This window comes from Bos javanicus, chromosome 25, assembly GCF_032452875.1.
Source record: "Bos javanicus breed banteng chromosome 25, ARS-OSU_banteng_1.0, whole genome shotgun sequence".
Taxonomy (NCBI): domain Eukaryota; kingdom Metazoa; phylum Chordata; class Mammalia; order Artiodactyla; family Bovidae; genus Bos; species Bos javanicus.
Genome location: NC_083892.1, coordinates 19,312,352 through 19,339,398, shown reverse-complemented (window position 1 = coordinate 19,339,398; position 27,047 = coordinate 19,312,352). Strand labels below are relative to the sequence as shown.

General features: G+C 37.3%; 1 protein-coding gene across 1 annotated transcript in view; it reads right to left on the bottom strand.

Moving 5' to 3' along the window:
- The window catches only part of LOC133238290 (phospholipid-transporting ATPase ABCA3-like), a 198,709-nt gene that overhangs the window by 9,991 nt on the left and 161,671 nt on the right, over window positions 1–27,047 (bottom strand). The window contains exons 19-20 of the mRNA XM_061401221.1: window positions 10,859–10,984; window positions 10,443–10,637 (exon numbers count right to left, since the gene is read on the bottom strand). Of these exons, the coding sequence (XP_061257205.1) occupies window positions 10,443–10,637; window positions 10,859–10,984 (321 nt within the window). The remainder of the gene's footprint in view (window positions 1–10,442; window positions 10,638–10,858; window positions 10,985–27,047) is intronic.

Below are 27,047 nucleotides of genomic sequence, written 5' to 3'. Positions count from 1 at the left end.
GACTGTAAATTGTGGTTAATTGCAGTCAGTTTCAGCTGTTAGCATACTAGTGTCTACCATCCTCCACCCCTACACCAAGCCACATTTGTGCATATGTTCTTTTTTTTATTATTATTTTAAAATATAAATTTATTTATTTTAATTGAGGGTTAATTACTTTACAATATTGTATTGGTTTTGCCATACATCAACATGAATCCACCACAGGTATACATGTGTTCCCCATCCTGAACCCCCTCCCTCGTCCCTCCCCGTACCATCCCTCTGGGTCATCTCAGTGCATATGTTCTTGAAGCAGCTTTTACATCGCTAGGGGGAGACAGGATGAGCAAACAAGATTCTGTCCTCCAAATAAAGGGCATCTGTGCTCTAATTGTTTATTGCTACTTCTGATTGTAGAGGTGCAGACCAACAAGAAAGCATGAGCCATCTAAAGATAAATAAATAATCAGGCACTACCTACCCCTAAAAAAAAAAAAAAAAAAAAACCTGATGTAAATCTACTAGACAGATACTTTAAAGTGACTATCTTAAAGGTGTTCAAGGAATTAAAAAAAGACGTGGAGAAAGTCAAGAAAATTATTTGTGAACAAAATGGAAGTATCAATAAAGAGAAACTATAAACAGAAACTAAAATAAATTTTAGCATTGTTAAGTACAACAACTAATTGAAATGAAAGATTCACTAAAAGGATTCAAAGGCAGATTAGTGTAGGCAGAATAATCAGCAGACAAAGCTATGACAATGGAACATGAAAAAGAAAACAAAAAGCATTAAAGAGCAGTAGATTGAGCCTAAGGTACATTTGAAGCCATTAAGTGGATGAACATAGCCACTGTAGGTGTCCTGAAGAAGAGAGTAAGAAAAGGACAGAGAGAATATTTGAATAAACGATACTAAAACTTCTCACATTTGGATACAGACATCCAAGAAGATCAATGAATTTCAAAAGAGATGAATTCAAAGAGAACCACACCAAGACACATTAAAATCAAGCTTTCCAAAACCATAGACAAAAAAAGAATCATGAAATCTGTAAAAGAAATGAGACCAATCATATACATGGAATCCTCGATAAGATCATGAACAGATTTCCCATCAGAAATTTTGGAGGTCAGAAGGCAGTGGGCCAAATACACTCAAAGTGCTTTTAAAAAACTGTCAACAGAAATTCTATATCTGGCAAAATTACATTTCAAAAGTAAGGGAAAAATTAAGGCATTCACAGATTAATAAAGACTGAGGGAATTTGTTGCTGTTAGATCTGCTCTCCAAGAAATGGTACAGGGTGTTTTGCAGGGTAAAATTACAGGACATCAAGGTGTAACTCAAGGCAATATGAAAGAATAAATATTTCAATTAAGGTAAATATATGAGCAATTACTATTAATAAGTGCTAATATAACACAAATTTATAACTCATTTTTTTCTACATGATTTGAGATCAATATATATTTAAATTACTAGTATAATAGTAATTATAACTACAATTACAAAACTTTGTTTTGTAAATTCACATTTTATTTTCTACATATCATTGTAAAAGACTCTGGGTTGGAATGATCCCCTGGAGAAGGGCATGGCAACCCACTCCAGTATTCTTGCCTGGGCAATTCCATGGACAGAGGAGCCTGCTGGGCTACAGTCCATGGGGTTGCAAAGAGTCAGACACAACTGAAGCAACTTAGCATGCACGCACATGAAAGATTAATTCATTGTTCACACAATGTATAAAGATATAATTTTGTGACATCAGCAAAGAATGGGTAGAGACAGAACTATAAAGAAGCAAAATAATTGTTATTGAAGTTATGCTGCTATAAATACAATTAGTGTTATAACTTTAGATGTTAAATATAATCAACACAGTAACCACAATGAAAAATAGCTATAGAATATGCATAAAAGGATATACATAAGGAATTTAAACATGTTACTACAAAATATAAGTGACTTAACACAAGAGAACATAATGTAGGAAGTGAAGAACAAAAAAGCAATAAGGCATATAGAAAACTAACAGCAAAATGTCAGAAATAAGTCATGTCTTACCAATAATTATTTTAAATGTATAAATTAAACTTTCCAATCCAAAGGCAGAGATTGGCAGAATGGTTAAAAATCACGGTCTAATTATATGTTATTTTGTTATAAGAGACTCACTTTAAATCCAGGACACAAATACAATGAAAGTGAAAGGATGGGAAAAAGACATTCCATGCAAATAGTAAACAAAATGTGGTGACCCAAGAAAGAGTGGATAAAACCAAGGAGCGTCTTGGAATACAGGAATGGAAAAACCAGACCCTTATCATCCTTCCCTCCCCCATGTTGTAACTGTTAGTGGATTTCAAATCCTCCTGACCACTATAACCTGTCTCCCCTCCTACCCCATAGGGAGAAGGTGTATTTGCCTTATTCTTCTCTCCACCCAGTATACGTGCTTCATCCAATCAGCAAACGACCCACAAGACCCCGATCCCATTCCTTGTACCTTGGGTATAAAAGTGGACTAAAGACCCCTGTTCAATGTCAGTTCTCCCTTGGGCTGGCCCACTGTTCTAACACCATCTCTCTATCTAATAAACTTTATTTCCTTCTCATTCTGTCTCATGTCTGGAAATTCTTTTCCAACTTGCGCACAGAACATGACACAAAATAGCAGGGTAGTTACGCTTGTATCAGACAAAAGAGACTTAAAATATAAAAAAGATTACAAAATACAAAGGACATGATATACTTATAAGGGTTTCAGTGCAGCAAAAAATGTAATAATTATAAATAGCTATCACCTAACAATAGACCATAAAATATATTAAAAGCAAAACTGACAAAATTGAAGGGAGAAATAAACAGCTCTATAATAATAGTGGAATACTTCAGTATTGCATTCATTAATGGATAGAACGATAAGGTGGAACATAAGTAAAGAAATAGAGGACATTAAAACACCACGAGTCAACTATATTTAACAGACATATACAGAACACTCTAGATTTAACAGATTTACAGACACATACATAGATATTGTTACAGACATTCACTGGCAAATACTACTGAGCATTTAAGGAAGAACAAGTATCAGCCCTCTCAAACTCTTCTAAAAACTGAAGAGAAAGGAACACTTTCTAATTCTTTCTATAAGATCAGCATTATATTGATACTAAAACTAGGAAAAATGATATAATAGAAAAAAAAACTACACACCTTATGAACTTTGACATAAAATTTTTTAACAAAAGAGTAGTGAACCAGTTCACCAGCATATTAAAAGGATTATATACCATGCTATTAAAGTTATGCTCAAAATTCTCCAAGCCAGGATTTCAGCAATATGTGAACTGTGAACTGCCAGATGTTCAAGCTGGTTTTAGAAAAGGCAGAGGAAACAGAGATCAAATTGCCAACATCTGCTGCATCATTGAAAAAGCAAGACAATTCCAGAAAAGCATCTATTTCTGTTTTATTGACTATGCCAAAGCCTTTGACTGTGTGGATCACAATCAACTGTGGAAAATTCTGAAAGAGATGGGAATGCCAGACCACCTGACCTGCCTCTTGAGAAACCTGTATGCAGGTCAGGAAGCAACAGTTAGAACTGGACATGGAACAACAGACTGGTTCCAAATAGGAAAAGGAGTACGTCAAGGCTGTATATTGTCACCCTACTTATTTAACTTCTATGCAGAGTACATAATGAGAAACGCTGGGCTGGAAGAAGCACAAGCTGGAATCAAGATTGCCAGGAGAAATATCAATAACCTCAGATATGCAGATGACACCACCCTTATGGCAGAAAGTGAAGAGGAACTAAAGAGCCTCTTGATGAAAGTGAAAGAGGAGAGTGAAAAAGTTGGCTTAAAGCTCAACATTCAGAAAACTAAGATCATGGCATCTAGTCCCATCACTTCATGGGAAATAGATGGGGAAACAGTGGAAACAGTGTCAGACTTTATTTTTTGGGGCTCCAAAATCACTGCAGATGGTGATTTACAGCCATGAAATTAAAAGATGCTTACTCCTTGGAAGGAAAGTTATGACCAACCTAGATAGCATATTCAAAAGCAGAGACATTACTTTGCCAACAAAGGTCTGTCTAGTTAAGGCTATGGTTTTTCCTGTGGTCATATATGGATGTGAGAGTTGGACTGTGAAGAAAGCTGAGCGCCGAAGAATTGATGCTTTTGAAGATGCTTTTGAACTCTTGAGACTCCCTTGAACTGCAAGGAGGTTCAACCAGTCCATCCTAAAGGAGGTCTGTCCTGGGTGTTGGAAGGACTGATGCTAAAGCTGAAACTCCAGTACTTTGGCCACCTCATGCGAAGAGTTCACTCACTGGAAAAGACTCTGATGCTGGGAGGGATTGGGGGCAGGAGGAGAAGGGGACAACAGAGGATGAGATGGCTGGATGGCATCACCGACTCGATGGACATGAGTTTGAGTAGACTGTGGGAGTTGGTGATGGACAGGGAGGCCTGGTGTGCTGCAATCCATGGGGTCACAAAGAGTCGGACACGACTGAGCGACTGAACTGAACTGATGATGTTTTACACAGCAAGATTATCATTTAGCATAGAAGTAAAGAAAACTTCTCAGAGAAGCAAAAACTAAAAGAATTCATCAATACTAAACCTATACTAGAAGAATGCTGAAAGGTTTTCTCTAAATGGAAGAGAAAAATCTATAGAAAAAGGAAAATTCCACAAATAAAATATAAATTAAAGATACTTAAATAAGCTAATACAGAGATTAAAAGATACCTGGAATAATGGGCAAATTTGGCCTTGGAGTACAAAATGAAGTAGGGCAAAGGCTAACAGAGTTTTGCCAAGAGAACACACTGATTATAGCAAATATTTTCTTCCAACAATATGAGACAGTTCTACACATTGGTATCAGCAGATGGTCGGTACCAAAATCAGACTGATTAGACTGATTATATTCTTTGAAGCTGAAGATGGAGAAGCTCTATACAGTCAGCAAAAGAAGACCTGGAGCTGACTGTGTCTCAGAACATCTGTTCTTTATTGAACAATTCAGTCTTATTGAAGAAAGTAGGGAAAACCAATACATGAACTGAACTGAATGGAACACCTGTATTTCCAAATGATGGAACTGACAAAAGGTTCATATTCAAAATATTAAACTGAATACAAAAAATAAACAACCCAATCAAAAAATGGGCAGAAGACTTGAGTAGACATTTCTCCAAAGAAGACATAGAGATGGTCACAGACACATGAAAAGATACTCAACATCAATAATTATTATAGAAATTCAAACTGAAACAACAATAAGCTATCACCTCACACTTGTTGGAATGGCCAACATCAAAAAGTCTACAAATAACAAATTTTGGTGAAGATGTGAAGAAGGGGAATCCTTGTACATTGTTAGAGGAAATGTAAATTGGCGCAGCCAGTGTGGAAAATTAAAAAGAATTACCATATGATCCAGCAAATCCACTCCTGAGAATATGTTCGAAAAAAGATTAAAATTCTAATTCAAAAAGATATGTGCATGCCAATATTCATAGCAGCACTCATTACAATAGCCAATATATTGAAGCAACCCAAATACACATTCTCTCTCACACACATACAATGGAATATTGCTCTTCCATTTGCAACAATGTGGATGAACATTGATGAGATTATGATTAGTGAAATAAGTGAGACAGAGAATGACAAATACTATATGATATCCCTAATATGAGGAATCTAAAAAGTAATGTCAATCAATGTATGTAAAAAACAGAAACATACTTACTTACATAGAAGACAAACTGTGGGTTTCCCTGGTAGCTCAGCTGGTAAAGAATATGCCTGCAATGCAGGAGACTCTGGTTTGATTCCTGGGTTGGGAAGATCCCCTGGAGAAGGGATAGGTTACCCACTCCAGTATTTGTGGGAACCATGTTTTACTGCTTTCTCAGAAATGTCTCTTAGAATTTAATTTTACTCATTCCCCTTTCCTTGCTTGCTCTTCCCACTCCCCCAACCACGACACCCTGTCCTAAAATTAGACGTTCTGGCTGATAGATCAGCCTTCAGTTCAGTTCAGTTCAGTCGCTCAGCCGTGTCCGACTCTTTGCGACCCCATGAATCACAGCATGCCAGGCCTCCCTGTCCATCACCAACTCCCAGAGTTCACTCAGACTCATGTCCATCGAGTCAGTGATGCCATCCAGCCATCTCATCCTCTGTCATCCCCTTCTCCTCTTGCCCCCAATCCCTCCCAGCATCAGAATCTTTTCCAATGAGTCAACTCTTTGCATGAGGTGGCCAAAGTACTGGAGTTTCAGCTTTAGCATCATTCCTTCCAAAGAAACCCCAGGGCTGATCTCCTGTAGAATGGACTGGTTGGATCTCCTTGCAGTCCAAGTGACGCTCAAGAGTCTTCTCCAACACCACAGTTCAAAAGCATCAATTCTTCAGCACTCGGCTTTCTTCACAGTCCAACTCTCACATCCATATATGACCACAGGAAAAACCATAGCCTTGACTAGACGGATCTTTGTTGGCAAAGTAATGTCTCTGCTTTTGAATATGCTATCTAGGTTGGTCTTAACTTTCCTTCCAAGGAGTAAGCGTCTTTTAATTTCATAGCTGCAGTCACCATCTGCAGTGATTTTTGGAGCCCATAAAAATAAAGTCTGACACTGTTTCCACTGTTTCACCCTTCTATTTCCCATGAAGCGATGGGACCAGATGCCATAATCTTCATTTTCTGAATGTTGAGTTTTAAGCCAACTTTTTCACTCTTCCTCTTTCACCTTCATCAAGAGGCTTTTTAGTTCCTCTTCACTTTCTGCCATAAGGGTGATGTCATCTGCATATCTGAGGTTATTGATGTTTCTCCTGGCAATCTTGATTCCAGCTTGTGCTTCTTCCAGCCCAGCGTTTCTCATTATGTACTCTGCATATAAGTTAAATAAGCAGGGTGACAATATACAGCCTTGACGTACTCCTTTTCCTATTTGGAACCAGTCTGTTGTTCCATGTTCAGTTCTAACTGTTGCTTCCTGATCTGTATACAGGTTTCTCAAGAGGCAGGTCAGGTGGTCTGGTATTGCCATCTCTTTCAGAATTTTCCACAGTTTATTGTGATCCACACAACCCTCTTATCTTTAAAGACTTTTCTTTACAGCTCTCATGTGATTACTTTCAGACCTTCAGGAGGAAGTCTTCTTATTCCCTGAGTTCCTGTCTCTGTCTTGCTTTACTGCTCTTAGTTAAAGATTACAAGATAAGTTACCAATAAAATATGCGCTCAGCATGTTCTCAGGGAGTTGCTTCTCTGAGAACTCTCCCTGTGCTGTCTCTCACAATCCTGTGTGTTTGTGAGAATTATTCAGTGTGAAATTGCCACAAGTATTCTTGGCCTTCCCTGGTGGCTCAGATAGTAAAGAATCTGCCTGCAATGCGGGAGACCTGGGTTCGATCCCTGGGTTGGGAAGATCCCCTGGAGGAGGGAATGGTAACTCACTCCAGTATTCTTGCCTGGAGAATCCCCATGGACAGAGAAGCCTGGCAACTAGTGGTTACCAAATGGGAGGGAGAAATCGGCTGGGGGAAATTAGGGATGTGAAATTAAGAGATACAAACTACTACTTATAAAATAATAAGCAACAAGGATATATTGTACAGCACAGAAAACTATAACCATTTTCTTGTAATAACTTTTAATGGAATATAATCTGTCAAAATACTGAATCATTATGCTGTGCACCCCTAAAACTAACATAATGTTGAAAATCAACTGTACTTCAATGAAAATGACCAAAGACCTACATTTCAGACCTGAAACTATGGAATAAAACATAGGTCAGGTGTTTCACAATATTTGGCAACAATTTCTTGGACATTACACCAATCGCTCAGCAAATAAAAGAAAAAATAGACACATTGGATTTTATAAAAAATTTTTAAATTATGTACATATAATTACACTGCCAACTAAGTTAAAAGGCAACCACAGAATGGAAAAAGTATTTGAAAGTCATCTATCTGATTAGGTATTGATACCCAGGTTTTATAGAAAATATTGGAAATTCAATAAGAACAACTTATTCCAAAAATTGGCAAGGACTTGAATAAACATTTCTTCAAAGACTATATGTAATTGGACATTAGGTATAGAAAAATGCTGGCTCTCAGTGATCATTAGAGAAATATAAATTGATACTACAATGAGAAACCATTTCATATCCATCAGGATAGCAACTATTAAAAGGAGAAAATAATAGTTGCTATCTAGAATGTATAGAAAATTGAACCCTGAGCCATGTTGGTGAGAATGTAATATGTTATAGCTAAAAACTATGGAAGACTTTATGGCAATCCAAAAAATAGAAATAAAAGCAGAATTAATGAGCACAGCATTTTCACATACATACGGCACAAAATACTACTACAGTGAATTCAACATGGCAATAAAAGTATTGTACACCAAGATCAAGTGGGATTTATACCTGGGATGCAAGAATAATTCAACAAACACAAAAAATGTGACGCACCAAGTTAATGACAGGTTAAAAATCACATGATCTTTCCAAAAAATGCTGAAAAATCACTTGATAAATTCAGCATCCTCTCGTGATAAGTAAAAACTCTGAAAACTTTAGTACAGAAGGAACATATTTCAACATAATAAAGCCTATATGTAACAAGCTCAAAGTTAACATTACACTCAGCAGTGAAAAGCTGCAAGCTTTTCATTTAAGATCAGGTATAAGACACAGATGCCTATTCTCAGCACCCCTATTCAGCATAATATTGGAAGTCCTAGTTAGAGCAATAATCAAGACAAAGAAATAGAAGACATCCCACTACTAGGCATATACCTTGAGGAAACTGGAATTGAAAAAGATACATGTATCCCAATATTCATTGTAGCACTATTTACAATAGTTAGGATATGGAAGCAACCTAGGTGTCCATCGGCAGATGAATGGATAAAGAAGTTGTGGTACATATAACCAATGGAGTATTATTCAGCTATAAAAAGGAACACATTTAAGTCAGTTTTAATGAGATGGATATACCTGGAGCCTATTATACACAATGAAGTAAGTCAGAAAGAGAAAGATAAATATCGTGTATTAATACACACACATATATATGGAATATAGAAAGATGGCACCACCAATCCTAAATGCAGGGCAGCAAAAGAGACACAGATATAAAGAACAAACTTTGGACTCTGTGGGATGAGTCGGACATGACTGAGCAATTGAACTGAACTGATGTCTTCATTTTAGTCAATTTATACCCTTGAATCTACAGTAAGTTTCTTGTAAATAGCACATAGTTGGATCTTTGATATAGATCTATTTAGCCCCTCTGTTTCTTTGTTATTTTCTGAGTCTAATGAATTTAATCCATTTAGATTTATTGATAGGGAAGGATTTACTATTGTCATTTTTAAGTGTTTTATTGAATTTTATAGTTTTTTTGTTCCTCTTTTTCTCTCTTGCTATCTTCCTTTTTGTTTTGTTTTCTCTCTCTCTCTTTTTTTTTGATAGATTTTGAATCATTTCTCCTTTAACAAGTAAAACATCTAAAGATGTTTCTTTGTAGTTACGAAGAGGCTTTTTAAAGCTAATATCAACTTAAGTTTATTTGCATGCAATAACACTCCACTTCCACCTCTGATCTCTCCGGCCTTGCCAGGGATTCTTAGATCCTCTTAAACTTCTGTGCTTGTCTAAACCATTGTGTGTGTTAGTGGCCTTAGGAGATGTGTGACAAGTCCTGACAGTGACCTGAAGGCTGAGAAAATGATCACTTGCCCATTCAGGCTCCTAGAGGACTCCTAGTTCTTATGCACTTGTTGAAACTGACTTTTCGCTTTCTACATTCCAGGGGACTTCATGAATGCCACATCCTATTTGCCCTCAGAGCTAGGTGGTTTGAGAAACAGTCTTTTGGATGGTAGACAAAAAGTTGAGGAGCTAAATGTGTGAAGCTGGGAGTTGGGAGTTCCATTCTGATTGTAATGCACTGTTTTGTGGGTGGAGTTTATGGTGCAAGTATGTCTCAGCTCATCCTACCCATCTTGATGTGGATATTTTCTCAGTAGTGTGATGTGTAGGAGTCTTTCAACTAGTGCTGGATTCATCTCAGAGGGAATGGATCCCTGTTTAACCGTTTATTTGGTGCATCCAAGGAGGGAAAGTCAAGGGTCTCCTATTTTACCATCTTGCTCTCCGATAGTTTTAAAGAAAATTAAAGACACTCTTAGATTTTCATGGTAAGGCTGCTCTAATTGCCTCACCATCTCTGGCCAAAATTCTCATTGCTCTCTAGAATCATGGGTTAAGTCAACAGTAGCGATATCAATGCCTACTATGATTCATGTCTATCATTTCCCACAAGTTGCTTCTGACCTTCACCCACAAATCATGTTTCTCACACCTCAGACAGCAATGATGTTTTACCTTTAGGATATTTTTGGTGATGCTAAGGCGCTCAACGAACACATCCCCAGAGGAAGCAACCTCCTCTCCAGTCAAAATTTCGAAGGTAGTAGTTTTCCCAGCTCCATTTAATCCAAGCAACCCAAAGCACTCCTGCTTTTGGATTGCAACAGAGATATTTCTCACAGCTAAAACGACTGGTTTTGAAAAATACACCTTAAAAAATACAGAAAACAATATAGTAAAGAAGACTTACAGGTCATAGACAAACAATACTTTAGACTCCCATGGACCACCTCAGGTAGCTTCACAAGAGTTCTTCTATTCTCTTGAGAAAACACACATAGATTCAAAGAACCACAGTAAGCCCTTGGCATTAATGACATACTCTTTAACAGAAATTAAACCATCATAAGTTATTCATTGAATAATATTACCTTTATGAGTTCCTTAATAAGCACTATAGAATTCAGTGACTCCTGAGGGTTCTCCAGGATTCTATTTCTTTCATTTTGTACATCTTCATCTTCAGATTCCCCAGATAATTCCTTGGACACTCTATCCTATATTTTAAAAATAAGACCATAGATATAGATATGGTTGCACTTTAGACATCTGGTCTACACTGGTTGGCTGTGGGAAGGCTAAACTGGGATAATCTTAAAAATGTCAAAACAAAAGTTTTGAGTCATTTCCAAATGACTTCCTGCATATCAACTCAGCTCTTACATATTTCCTACATCCAAAGTTTAAAACCTATACCATGAGCAAGTAGCATGTTCTTAACAAAATGGGTACTTCACAAAACACTGCAATCACAAGAAAACTGTTAATTATAACTAAAAGTTATTTTAAAATAATTTATTTTTTATTTTTATTAAATATAAAGTTATTTTTAATAATAAATGTATACTTTATAAGATATCAGAAGAGTTGAGAGTAGGGAAAGAGTAACACTTATCTTTCAGAGAAGAAGAGTAGAATCCAAGGACAGACTCATGTAAGAAATGCTTAAGATGAATTTCAATAAAATAGGAGCTCATCAGGCAACTTATGATGGGAAAGAAAGACTAGGTAAGACATCCCACAAAGTGAAAAGAATATGAAAGAATACTCTATGACTTGCATGTCATTCTTTTTATTTTGAAAGAATTTAGATATACAGAAGAGCTATAAAAACAGGACAGCTCTAGTATACATTTTAATTTTGCTTAATGACATCATATAGTAATGATACATTGATTAAAACTAAGAAATTAACATTGGTTCAGTTCTATTAACTACAGATCTTACTAACGTTTAGTGCAAAATATTTTGAATGCTTTAACACTATTTTTAGTATAAGCTATTCATTTAAGCATAATATATATCTTTGTTGCTGCTATTCAGTTACTAAGTCGTGTTCAACATTTTGTGACCTCATGAATGGCAGCACACCAGGCTTCCCTGTCCTTCAATAGTTCACTTAGTTTGCTCAAACTGATGTCCATTGAGTTAGTGATTCCATCCAACTACTTCATCTTCTATTGCCTGCTTCCCCTCCTGATTTTAATATTTCCCAGCATCGGGGTGTTTTCCAATGAATTGGCTCTTCACATCAGGTGGCCAAAGTATTGGAGCTTCAGCTTCAGCACTGGTTCTTCCAGTGAGTTTTCAGGATTGATTTCTTTAGGATTAACTGGTTTGATCTCCGTGCTGTCCAAGGGACCTTCAAGTGTCTTCTCCAGCACCACAGTTCAAAAGCATCAGTTCTCTGGTGCTCAGCTTTCCTTTCTTTATGGTTCAGCTTTCATATCTGTACATGACTACTGGAAAAACCGTAACCTTGACTACGTGGACCTTTATAGGCAAAGTCATGTCTCTGCTTTTTAATATGCTGTCTAGGCTTGTCATAGCTTTTCTTTCAAGAGCAAGTGTCCTTTCATTTCATGGCTGCATTCAGTTTGCAGGGATTTTGGAGACTAAGAAAATAAAGTCTGTCACTGTTTCCATTGTTTCCCCATCCATTTGCCATGAAGTGATGGGACCAGATGCCATGATATCAGTTTTTTGAATGTTGAGATTTAAGCCAGATTTTAATGTTAAAAAGAATTAGTTCTTCTTTGCTTTCTGCCATTAGAATGGTATCATTTGCATATCTGAGATTGTTGATGTTTCTGCTGGCCATCTTGATTCCAGCTTGTGATTCTAGCCTGATATTTCACATGATGTGCTCTGAATATAAGCTAAATAAGCAGGGTGACAATATACAGCCTTGATGTACTCCTTTCTTAATGTTGAACCAGTCCATTTTTCCATGTCTTGTTCTAGCCGTGCTTCTTGACCTGCATACAGGTTTCTCAGGAGGCAGGTAAGGTGGTCTGGTATTCTCGTCTCTTTAAGTATTTTCCATAGTTTGTTGTGATTCACATAGTCAAAAGCTTTAGCATAGTCAATGAAGCAGAATTAGATGTTTTTCAGGAATTCTCTTGCTTTTTCTATGATCCAGTGGATGTTGGCTATTTGGTCTCTGGTTCTTCTGCCTTTTTCTAAATTCAACTTGCACATCTAGAAGTTCTTGGCTAAAAGTGTTGAAGCCTAGTTTGAATTATTTTGAGCATTACCTTAATAGCATGTGAAATTAGTGCACTTGTGTGATAGCTTGAACATTCTTTGGCATTTCCCTTATTTGGAGTTGGAATGAAAACTGACCTTTTTCAGTTGTCAGAGTGTTTCAAATTTGCTGACATATTGCTGAAACTTTAAGAGTGTCATCTTTTAGGAATTGAAATAGCTCAGCTGGAATTCCATTACCTCCATTAGCTTGGTTCCTAGTAATTCTTCCTAGGGCCAATTGACTTCACACTCTAGGAAATCTGACTCTAAGTGAGTGATCACATCATAGTTGTTATATGGGTCATGAAGACCTATTTTGTACAGTTCTTCAGTGTATTCTTGCAATTTCTTCTTAATCTCTTCTACTTCTGTTAGGTCCTTACTGTTTCCATCATAGTGTATTGTGCCAATCTTTACATGAAATATTCCCTTGGTATCTCTAATTTTCTTGAAGAGCTCTCTAGTCTTTCCCATTCAATTGTTTTCCTTTGTTTCTTTACATTATTTACTTAAGAAGGCTTTCTTATCTCTCCTTGCTATTCTTTGGAAATCTGCATTCAGTTGGTATATCTTTCCCTTTCTCCTTTGCCTTTCGCTTCACTTCTTTTCTCAACTATTTGTAAGGCCTCTTCATGCAATCACTTTGCCTTCTTGCATTTCTTTTTCTTGGGGTTGATTTTGGTCATTACCTCCTGTACAATGTCAGGAACCCCTGACCATAGTTCTTCAGGCACTCTATAGACCTAATCCTTTGGATCTATTTGTTTCTTACACTGTATAATTGTAAGGGATTTGGTTTAGGTCATACTTGAAGGGCCTAGTGGTTTTCCTTACTTTCTTCAAGTGTGAATTTTGCAATATAGATCTGAGCCACAGTCAGCTCCCAGTCTTATTTTTGCTGACTGTATAGAGCTTTTTTTTATCTTTGGCTGCAAAAATATAATCAATCTGATTTCAGTATTGACCATATGGGTGATGTCCATGTGTAGTCATCTCTTGTGCTGTTGAAAGAGTGTTTGCTATGACCAGTATGCTCTCTTGGCAAAACTCTGATAGCCTTTGCTCTGCTTCATTTTGTACTCCAAGGCCAAAGTTGCCTGCCTGTTATTCCATGTATCTCCTGACTTCCTACTTTTGCAATCCAATCCCCTATGATGACAGAGACCTCCATTTTGGTCTTAGTTCTATCACATATTGTAGGTCTTCATAGAACTGTTTGACTTCACCTTTATCACTGCTATTTGTTGGGACATAGACTTGGATTACTGTGAATTTGAATGGTTTGTCTTGAAAATGAACAAAGATCATTCTGTCATTTTTGAGATTGCAACCAAGTACTGCATTTCAGACTCTTTTGTTGACTCAGGGCTACTCCATTTCTTCTAAGGGATTCTTGTTCACGATAGTAGATATAAAGGTCATCTGAATTAAATTCGCCCATTCCCACCCATTTTATTTCACTGATTCCCAAAATGTTGATGTTCATTCTTGCCAACACCTGTTTGACCACTTTCAATTTACCTTGATTCAAGGACCTAGCATTCCAGATTCCTACACAATATTGTTCTTTACAGCATTGGACTTTACTTTCACCACCAGACACATCCACAACAAGGGGTTGTTTCTGCTTTGGCTCAGCCTCTTCATTCTTTTTGGAGCTATTTATCTGATCTTCTCCAGTAGCATATTGGACTCCTACTGATCTGGGGGGCTCATCTTCCAGTTTCACATCTTTCTGCCCCTTCATACTATTCATGGGATTCTCAAGGCAAGAATACTGCAGTGGTTTGCCATTCTGTTTTCGAGTGGACTATATTTTGTCAGAACATATATCTAGATATGTACATAAATCATAAATCAACATCTTAATAAGTTTTATTGTAACCAGTATCAATAAAGTAAACAGAATATTACCCCTCAATAACTAGAAATATGACATGTAACTCACTATGTATTGTTATACATTAGTTTTGTTTTATATAAATGAAATTCTACTTTACATATTCTTTTACATCTGATTGAATTTGTATCTGAGATTATTCTATGCTGTTGCATAAGTTATAGGCTCTTCCTTCTGATTGCTATATTCTATTGTGTGAATAGACATTTTAAAATCCATTATGCTACTGAGAGACATGTGGTTTGCTTCCTTCTTAAACTTTGTCTTATATAAATAATGTTTTGTGCACATTCTTTCAAATGTCTTTCAGTGAACATGACTATGCCTCTCTGTTGGATTTATACTTAGAAGGGAGGCTTGTAGGACTTAGTTATGCACACTTCATATGCATATAAAATGTTTTATTCTTTTGAAGTATAGTTATAAAATATATTAGCTTCATGTTAGCTTCACATTAGCTACAAGGGAAGCCCCCTACAACATAGAAACTTCACATTAATATACATTACAAATTAATCACCACAACATCTAGTAACCATCTGTCATCATACAAAATATTTGGAATATTATTGACAGTATTCACAATAGTGTACATTATGACCTATGACATTTATTTTAAACTGGAATTTTGTATCTCAATCTTTTTGTCTTTGTCTTTTTCTCTGAACTCTGCCATGAAATGATCACCATTGCCTCTTGTGGTCACCAGTTTGTTCTCTGCCCCTATGAGTCTGTTTCTGTTGTGTTTAGTCTCTGTCATTTGGTTTTTTAGACTCCACGTATAAGTATATTGTTTAGTCACTAATTTGTGTCTGACTTTTTAAGATCTTGACTGTATCATGCCAGGTTCCTCTGTCCCTGGGATTTTCCAGGTAATAATATTGGAGTGGGTTGCCATTTCCTTTGCCAGGGCATCATCCTGACCCAGGGACAAAACCCACATCTCCTGCCTTGGTAGGCAGGCTCTTTACTACTGATCCACCATGGAACCCCACATATAAGCGAGGTCATAGTAACTGTCTCCATCACAAGCTGGAATCAAGATTGCCAGGAGAAATATCAACAACTTCAAATATGCAGCTGATGCCACTCTAATGGCAGAGAGTGAAGAGGAGCTAAAGGACTTCTTGATGAGGGTGCAAGAGGAGAATGAAAAAGCTGACTTGAAACTCAACATCAAAAATTTAAGATTATGGGATTCAGTCCCACCACTTCATGGCAAATAGATGGGGATAAAGTGGAAGCACGGAGAAGGCAATGGCACCCCACTCCAGTACTCTTGCCTGGAAAATCCCATGGATGGAGGAGCCTGGTAGGCTGAAGTCCATGGGGTCACTACAAGTTGGGCACGACTGAGCGACTTCACTTTCACTTTTCACTTTCATGCATTGGAGAAGGAAATTGCAACCCACTCTAGTGTTCTTGCCTGGAACATCCCAGGGAAGGGGGAGCCTGGTGGGCTGCCGCCTATGGGGTTGCACAGAGTCTGACATGACTGAGGCGACTTAGCAACAGCAGCAGCAAAGTGGAAGCAGTGACCAATTTTCTTTCCTAAGATTCCAAAATCACTGCAGATGGTGACTGTAGCCATGAAATTAAAAGATGCTTGCTCCCTGGAAGAAAAGCTGTGACAAACTGAGACAGCATATTAAAAAAGAGACATTACTTTGCTCATGAAGATCCATATAGTCAAAGCTATGGTTTTCTCTTGAGAGTCCCTTGAACTGCAGGGAGCTCAAACCAGTCAATCCTAAAGGTAATAAACCCTGAATATTCATTTGAAAGACTGATGCTAAAGCTTAAGCTCCAATATTTTGACTACCTGATGTGTAGAGTCAATTCATTGGAAAAGACTGATGTTGGGAAAGATTGTAGGCAAAAGTTCTTTATGTGATCTACTGACTGTATTATGCCAGGCTCCTCTGTCAAGGGTAGCAGAGGATAAAATGGTTACATAGCATCACTGACTCAATGGACATGAGTTTGAACACATTCCAGGAGACAGTGGAGTATAGAGGAGCCTGGCGTGCTGTAGTCTTTGCAGTCGCAAAGAGTCAGACATGACTTAGCGACTCAACAACATTGACAATCTGACATTTCACTTAGCATAATGATCTCCAGGACTATCTACCTTGGTATATATAGGGCACTTTCATTCCTTTTTTATGGCTGAGTAATATATTGTGTGTGTGTGTGTGTGTGTGTGTGTGTGTATTAAGTCACTTCAGTTGTGTCAGACTCTTTGTGTCCCTATGGATTGTAGTTCTCCATGCTTCTCAGTCCAAGGGATTCTCCAGGCAAGAATACTGGAGTGGGTTTTTATGCCCTCCTCCAGGGGATCTTCCTTACCCGAGTATTGAACTCACATCTTTTATGTTTCCTGCATTGGGATGCAGGCTCTTTGCCACTAGCGTGACCTGGGAAGACATATGTACATGTACATCATAGCTTTTATCCATTCATTTACTGATGGACACTTCAGTTCAGTTCAGTTCAGTCGCTCAGTCATGTCTGACTCTTTGCAACTCCATGAATTGCAGCACGCCAGGCCTCCCTGTCCATCACCAACTCCCAGAGTTCACCCAAACTCATGTCCATCGAGTCAGTGATGCCATCCAGCCATCTCATCCTCTGTTGTCCCCTTTTCCTCCTGCCCCCAATCCCTCCCAGCACCAGATCTTTTCCAATGAGTCAGCTCTTCGCATGAGGTGGCCAAAGTATTGCAGTTTCAGCTTTAGCATCCGTCCTTCCAATGAACACCCAGGACTGGTCTCCTTTAGAATGGACTGGTTGGATCTCCTTGCAGTCCAAGGGACTCTCAAGAGTCTTCTCCAACACCACAGTTCAAAAGCATCAATTCTTCACCGCTCAGCTTTCTTCACAGTCCAACTCTCACATCCATACATGACCACTGGAAAAACCATAGCCTTGACTAGATGGACCTTTGTTGGCAAAATAATGTCTCTGCTTTTGAATATGCTATCTAGGTTGGTCATAACTTTCCTTCCAAGGAGTAAGCGTCTTTTAATTTCATGGCTGCAGTCACCATCTGCAGTGATTTTGGAGCCCACAAAAATAAAATCTGACACTGTTTCCTCAGACGGCCTCTAAACCTTGGCTATTGTAAATAATGCACCAGGAACATAGCGGTGCATGTATGTTTCAGAATTAGTGCTTTCATTTTCTTCAGATAAATATTTGAAAGTGGAATTGCTGGATCATATGGTAATTCTATTTTTAATTTTTTGAGGAACTTATATACTGTTTTCTATATTGACTGTACCAATTTACATTCCCACCAACAGTGGACCTGAGGGTTCCCTTTATCCACATCATCACTTGCCAATCTAACTAGTATGAAGTGATATTGCTATGTGATTTTGGTTTCATTTCCCTGAAAATTAGTGATGTTGAGCATCATTTTATTTTTTCTGCTGACCATCTTAATCTCTCTTTCTGTTAGTTCATTATTATAATGTTTAGAAATGCATCAGATTTCTGTGTATTCATCTTTACCCTGCAACTTTACTGCATTCACTTATTAGTTATGATAGTTTTTGGTCTATTATAGTTTTAATAGTGTTTTGGATTTTCTGTATATAGAGTGGCATCTGTGGATACTAACAGTTTCACATTTCCCTTCCAATTTGGATAACTTTTATTTCTCTTTCTTGTCTGATTGTTGTGGCTAGGACTTCCAATATTGTGTTAAATACAAGAAGTGAAAGTGGACATCCTTTTCTTGTTCCTGATTTTTGAGGAAAAGCTTTCAGTGTTTCATTATTGAGTTTGATATTAGCTGTGTGTTTATCATGAAATGCCTTTTTATTATTTTAGATATGTACCCTTTATATCCACTTTGTTGAGTGTTTTTATCATAAATAGATATTGGATTTTGTCAAATGATTCTTCTGCATTTATTGAAGTGATCATAGTCTTTCTACCCATGGTTTTGTTAACATGTGCATAATATTGATTGATTTGCAGATACTGAACAAATGAATGATGTGTCACTCATTCATTCAATGAATAATGAACCATCCAAATTCATCATTCATTCTTACACATGAAGGATCATGTGTAAAATCCTTTTAATGCATTGTTGAATTCAGTTTGCTAATATTTTGTTGAGGATTTTTGTATCTATGTTCTTCAGGGATATTGGCCTGTAATTTCTTTTTTTTGTAGTCTTTTTGGTTTTTCTATCAGGGGAATACTGGCCTCATGGATTGTGTTTGGAAGTGTTCTTTTCAATTATTTGAACTAGTTTGAGAATACTAGGTATTAACTCTTTGAATATTTGGTAGAATTCACCTGTGATTCCCTCTAGTTTTTAGACTTTATTAGGAGTATTTTGAATACTGATTTGATTTCATTATTAGTGTTGATCTGTAAAGATTTTATGTATCTTCCTGATTGAGTCTTGGGAGATGGTGTGTTTCTAGAAATTTATCCCTTTCTTAAAAATTGTCCAGTTTGCTACTGTGTAATTGTTTATAGTAAACTCACGAACCTTTGTATCTGTAGTGTCCGTTGTAACTCTTCTTTTATTTATGATTTCATTTGGACTTTATCTCTCTGTTTTTAAAAATGAATCTGGCTAAATGTTTACCACTTTTGTTTATCTTTTCAAAGGGCCAGCTTCTAGTTTCATTGATTTCTACTTTTTTAAAGTTTCTATTTATTTTGACTCTGATCTTTATTATTTCATTTCTTCTACTAACTTGCGGCTCCATTTGTTCTTTTTATGGTTCTTTTATGTGTGAGGTGGGATTGTTTACTTCAGATTTTTCTTGTTTACTAAGGTAGGTATATATCACTAAAAAGTTTCTTAGAACTGCTTTTGCTACAATCCATATATTTGGGAGCACTGTGTTTCCATTTTCATTTTATTTCATCTTGATATCTTCACTGATCCATTGGATGTCTAGCAACATATTGGTTAGTTTCCACATGCTTGTGGTTTTTATAATTGTCTTCTTGTAATTCATTTTAATTTTCATACCAGAGTGGTCAGAAAAGATGCTTGACATGATTTCAGTCTTCTTAAATTCACTGAGATTTGTTTTGCAGCCTAATGTGAAAAAGTCCTATGTGAACCTGAAAAGAAGGGGAATTCTGTTGGAGTGGGATATTTCATATATATCTATTAAATCAACCTGATCTAGGCTGTCATTTAAGTACTTGTTGTTGTTCAGTTGCTCAGTTGTGTCCGACACTTTGCAACCCCATGGACAGCAGCATGCCAGGCTCCTTGTCCACCATCTCTTGGAGCTTGCTCAAACTCAGGTCCATTGAGTTGGTGATGCCATCCAACCATCTCATCCTCTTTTGTCCTCTTCTCCCCTTGCATTCTATCTTTCCCAGCATCAAGGTCTTTCCCAGTGAGTTGGACTTTAGCATCAGGTGGCCAAAGTATTAGAAGTTCAGCTTCAGTGCTTTCAATGAATATTGAGGGTTGATTTTCTTTAGGTTTGATCTCCTCACAGACCAAGGGACTCTCAACAGTTTCTCCAACACCACAGTTTAAAAACATCAATTCTTTGGCATTCAACCTTCTTGATGGCCCTACTCGCACATCTGTACATGACTACTGGAAAAACCATAGCTTTGACTATAGAAACTTTTGTCAGCAAAGTAATGTCTCTGCTCTTAAATACACTGTCTAGGTTTGTCATAGCTTATTTTCCAAGGAGCAAACGTCTTTTAATTTCATGGCTGCAGTCACCATCTGAAGTTATTTTTGAACTCAAGAAAATAAAATCTATCACTGTTTCCATTGTTTCCCCATCTATTTGCCATGAAGTGATAGGACCAGATGCCACAATATTAGTTTTTTGAATGTTGACTTTTAAGCCAGCTTTTTCACTCTCCTTTATCACATTCATCAAGAGGCTCTTTAGTTCATCTTCACTTTCTGCCATAAGTGTGGTGTCATCTGCATACCTTAGGTTACTGATATTCTTCCTGGCAAACTTGATTCCAGCTTGTGCTTCATCCAGTCTGGCATTTCGTTGGATGTAGTCTGCGTATAAGTTAAATAAGCAAGGTGACAATATAGAGCCTTGACATACTCCTTTTCCAATTTTGAATTAGTCTTCTGTTCCATGTCCAGTTCTAACTGTTTCTTGACCTGATACGGGTTTCTCAGGAGGCAGGTAAGGTGGTCTGGTATTCCCATATTTTTAAGAATTTCCCAGTTTGTTGTGATCCACATAATCAAAGGCTTTAGCATAGTCAATGAAGCAGTAGTAGATGTTTTTTTCTGGAATTCTCTTGCTTTTTCTATGATCCAACAGATGTTGGCAGTTTGGTCTCTGGTTCCCCCGCCTTTTCTAAGTCCAGCTTGTATATCTGGAAATTCTAAGTTTACATACTGTTGAAGGCTAGCTTGGAGGATTTTGAGCATGACGTTGCTAGCATGTGAAATGAGTGCACTTCTGTAGTAGTTTGAACATTCTTTGGCATCGCCCATCTTCTGCTTCTGTTAGGCCCATACCATTACTGTCTTATTGTGCCCATCTTTGCATTAAATTTCCCTTGGCATTTGTCATATTCTTGAAGAGATGTCTAGTCTTTTCCGTTCTATTGTTTCCCTCTATTTCTTTGCATTGTTCACTTAGGAAGGCTTTCTTATCTCTCATTGCTATTCTTTGGAAATCTGGATTCAGTTGGGTATATCTTTCCTTTCCTCTTTGCCTTTCACTTCTCTTCTTTTCTCAGCTATTTGTAAGGCCTCCTCAGATAACCATTTTGCCTTGTTGAATTTCTTTTTCTCGGGGGGTGGTTTTAATCACTGCCTCCTGAACAACATTACGAAACTCCATCCATAGTTCTCCAGGCACTCTATCAGATCTAATCCCTTGAATCTATTTGTCACTTACACTGTATTATTGTAAGGAATTTAGTTTAGGTCATACCTGAAGGGCCTAGTGGTTTTCCCTGCTTTCTTTAATTTAGTGTGAACTTTATAACAAAGAGTTCATGATCTGAACCATAGTCTGCTCCCAGTCTTGTTTTTGCTAACGGTTTAGAGCTTCTCCATCTTTGGCGGCAAATAATATAATCAATCTGATTTCAGTATTGACCAGATGGGTGATGCCCATGTATAATCGTCTCTTGTGTTGTTGAAAGAGAGTGTTTGCTATGACCAGTGCACTCTTGGCAAAAGTCTGATAACCTTTTCCCTTCTTCATTTTGTACTCCAAGGCCAAACTTGCCTGTTGTTTAAGTATTGTGTTGGCCAAAAATTTCATTTATGTTTTTCCATAAGATGCTATTGGAAAACCCAAAGGAACATTTTTGGCCAACCCAATAGAATGTTTTCTCATTGATTTTCTTTCTGGATAGTCTATCTATTAAAACAAGTGGGGTGTTAAAGTCCTCTTCTAGTTTTATACAACTGGCATTATCTTGCTTTATACCTGTATTCCTTTGTTAGGTACATAGATATTTGCAAATGTTATATCTTTTTATTGTATTGATCACTCTATAATTATGTAATGACCTTTTCATCTCAGTACAGTGTTTGTTTTAAAGTAAATTTTAAAAATATATAATCATTGCTACCACAGCTTCCTTTTCATTTGCGTGGAAAATCTTTTCCATCAATTCTCTTTCAGTATGTATATGTCTTTATCTCTGAAGTAAGTCTTTGAAGGTTGCATACACATGGGTCTTTAAAAAATAATCCAGTCAACTAGTCTGTGTCTTTTGATTGTAATATTTATTCCATTTATATTCAAAGTAATTATTGATAGTATTTACTTATTGCTGTTTCATTAGTTGTTTTCTGTTTAATTCTCTGATTCTTTCTTGTTCTCTTTCCTTGTAATCTGATGACTTTCTTTAGCGCTATGTCTACATTTCTTCTTTTTAAATTTTGTGTATCTATTACAGCTTTTTTTGTTTGTGTTTACCATGAGGTTTTTATGTAACAACCTATGTATATAGCAGCCTAAGTTGATGATCACTTGAGTTCAAATATGTTTTAAAAGTACAATCATGCCCCACATTTTATGTTTTTGATGTCACATTTTGCATCTTTTAATTTTGTATATTGCACAATTAATTGCTTTAGATACCATTTTACTGCCTTTGTCTTTTAATATTCATACTATTGTTATAGGTGGTTGATCCACTATCTTTACTGTATGTTTTCTTTTACTAGCAACATTTTTCCTTTCATGATTTTCTTTTTCTAGTTATGGCATTTTCTGTTTTTTCTACCTGAAGAAGTCTCTTTACTATTTCTTGTAAGACTTGTTTAGTGGTGATAAACTCCTTTAACTTTTGCTTCTTTGGGAAACTCTCTCTCCTTGAATTCTGAATGAATCCTTGCCAGGTAGAGTATTATTGGTTATTTTTTTTTTTCTTTCAGTACTTTGAATATATAGCATCAGTCTCTACCTACCTGTAAAGATTCTGCTGAAAAATCAATTGATAATCTTATGGTGGTTCCCTTGTATGTAACGAGTTTTTTTTTTCCTTGCTGCTTTTAAGACTCTTCAGTTTTAATTTTTGTTATATTAAGTAAAATGTATTTTGGCATGAATGTCTTTCGGTTCCTCTTGTTTGGGACTCTGTGATTCTTGCACTTGGATGTCTGTTTCCTTCAATAATTTAGAAACATTTTCAGCCATTATTTCTTCAGATAGAGTTTCTGCCCCCTAATCCTCCTCCTGTAATCCCTATAATGTAAATATTATTATGCTTAATGCTTTCTCAGAGGTCCCTTAAACTGCCCTCATTTTTAAAAAATTCTTTTTTCTTTTTTGCTATTCCAATTGGGTGATTTCTACTACTCTGTCTTCTAGATTGCTGATCCATTCTTCTGCATCCTCTAATGTGCTGTTAAGTTACTCAAGTGTATTTTCATTTATTATTGTATTCTGAAATTCTGACTGCTTCTTTTTTATATTTTCTAACTCTTTGTTGAAGCTTACTGATTTCATCCATTCTTCCGAGTTTGGTGAGGATTTTCATGACTATTTCTTTGAATTCTTTATCTAATAATTGTTTATTTTTGTTTCATTTAGTTCTTTTTACGAGGCTTTGTCTTGCCTTTTTTATTACTTTTGTTTTATGAGGTTTTGTCATGTTGTCTCTGTATTTTGCCTCATTCTCTGTTTGTTTCTATGTGTTGGGTATATCAGATATAGCACTAGGTCTTGAAAGAGTGGTGTTATGTAGACCACTGGTGTACAGTGAATTGCAGTGGAACAACTCCCCCTGGTCATCAGGGCCAGGTGCTCTAGGGGTATCTTTATGTATACCAGCGTGCCTTTCTGTTGTGATTGGGCCACAATTCCTGCAGGCATGCTGCATGGCTTGGTAGCTGCTGCAATGCCCTTGCAGACTGGTTGGTCCCCGTCCCAACTGTCTGAGACCTGGTCACAACTACTGTAGGTGTGCCCGTGAGCAGGATTGCCCCTCAGTATGGCTGGTTGTGAGGCCCAGCTGTGACCATTGTAGGTGTGCTAGTGTGTAGGGCTGGTCTCCAGGAAATGGAGATGATTTGGAGCGGTGCCAGGTAGGGTGGAGTGAGAGCCACTTTGAGGACTGAGCAGGGGAACTGGGTTGGGCTGGGCTGGCACTTAGCATAAGGCTGGGTTGTGGCACACAATGTTAGTTATATATCTGGAGAATTACAGAAATGATCCCCACCAACAATGGATCAGCTAAGTAGAAGGAGACTAAAAATATATGACATCCACTAGCACTTCTGTTCTTTGAGATAGTTCCACCAGATCTTACCCTTTGGCATATGCCCTTAAATTAATTAATTTCCTTCTTATATGATCCAGGTGCTTTGCAAATCCTCAGTGCTGGGACATGGAGAAAGTTGAAATTGCATACAAGCTCTTCACAAGGGGAGTTTTGATTTCCCACAGCCTACTGGTTTTCCTGGTTATAAACCCCACCAATTCTCAAAGTCAGACATTATGGGGACTTATCTTCCCAGTGCAGGTCTTTTGGGCTGGTGAGTCTGATGTGGAGCTTGAACCCCTCCCTCCTTGAATATTACTTCTTGGGGTAATATTCCTCCTGTGGGTTCTGGCTAGTCCACATCTCTGCCCCTCCTACCCATCTTGATGTGGCCTTTTCTATATATCCTTAACAATATGAATTTTGTTCTGCTAGTCTTTAGGTTACTATTGGAGACAGTTGTAGATGTGGTTTTGGCATTTCTCTGGGAACAAGTAAACTCTTATTCTGCTATCTTTATCTGACTCCTGAAGATAATGCCAGACAATTTTCTAATGGAGTATCAGTTTATATTCCCAACATCAATGTTTGATGGTTCCAGTTGTACTGTTTCTTCAACACTTAGTATATTTACATGTATACTGTGGTATCTCTCAGTGGCATTCTTTGCATTTACCAATGACTGTTGATGTTATTCATTTACATATGCTCTCGCTAGTAAAGCAATGCTCAGAATTCTCCAAGCCAGGCTTCAGCAATATGTGAACCATGAACTTCCACGTGTTCAAGCTGGTTTTACAAAAGGCAGAGGAACCAAAGATCAAATTGCCAACATCCGCTGGATCATGGAAAAAGCAAGAGAGTTCCAAAAAAGCATCTATTTCTGCTTTATTGACTATACCAAATCCTTTGACTGTGTGGATCACAATAAACTGTGGAAAACTCTTCAAGAAATGGAAATACAGGACCACCTGACCTGCCTCTTGAGAAACCTATATGCAGGTCAGGAAGCAACAGTTAGAACTAGACATGGAACAACAGACTGGTTCCAAATAGGAAAAGGAGTATGTTAAGGCTGTATATTGTCACCCTGCTTATTTAATTTATATGCAGAGTACATCATGAGAAACAGTGGACTGGAAGAAACACAAGCTGGAATCAAGATTGCCAGGAGAAATATCAATAACCTCAGATATGCAGATGACACCACCCTTATGGCAGAAAGTGAAGAGGAACTACAAAGCCTCTTGATGAAAATGAAAGAGAAGAGTGAAAAAGTTGGCTAAAAACTCATCATTCAGAAAACTAAGATCATGGCATCTAGTCCCATCACTTCATGGGAAATAGATGGGAAAACAGTGGAAACAGTGTCAAACTTTATTTTGGGGGGCTTCAAAATCACTGCAGATGATGATTGCAGCCATGAAATTAAAAGACGCTTACTCCTTGGAAGGAAAGTTATGACCAACCTAGACAGCATATTCAAAAGCAGAGACATTACTTTGCCAACAAAGGTCCATCTAGTCAAGGCTGTGGTTTTCCCTGTGGTCATGTATGGATGTGAGAGTTGGACTGTGAAGAAAGCTGAGCGCCGAAGAATTGATGCTTTTGAATGTGGTGTTGGATAAGATTCTTGAGAGTCCCTTGGACTGCAAGGAGATCCAACCAGACCATTCTAGGGGAGATCAGTCCTGGGTGTTCATTGGAAGGACTGATGGTAAAGCTGAAACTCCAGTACTCTGGCCACCTCATGCAAAGAGTTGACTCATTGGAAAAGACCCTGATGCTGGGAGGGATTGGGGGCAGGAGGAGAAGGGGACGACAGAGGATGAGATGGCTGGATGGCATCACCGACTTGATGGACATAAGTTTGAGTAAACTCCAGGAGTTGTTGATGGACAGGGAGGCCTGGTGTGCTCTGATTCATGGGGTCACAAAGAGTCAGACACGACTGAGCGACTGAACTAATTGACTGGATATTTGTATCTTCATTTTTGTAAAGTCAGTGTTCAAGTCTTTTGCTCATTTTAAAATTGGGTTTTCTGCCAATTTTATTAGTGGTTTTCAATTCAAAATTTCAATTCAATTCAATTCAAAATTTGTGTGACTTGCCTTTTGACTCATTTAATGATGTCTTTTGATGATTATGCCTTTACTATCATGGTTATATTTGCTATGTTTTTGTTCTGAAAGCTTTATTGCTTTATCTTTCACATTTAGATGTAGAAAAGTTGTAAACTAAAACCAACCTGTATGAAGTAAGATGGGAATCAAAGTTCATTATGTGCTTATGGAAATCCATTTGAATCGGCATCATTAATTGAGATGAACATCCTCTCTTCACTGTATTTTGTGTCAATTCTGTCATATTTGTGCATTTATTTCTAGACATTTTATTCCATTGTTCTCAAACTTTAGCATGC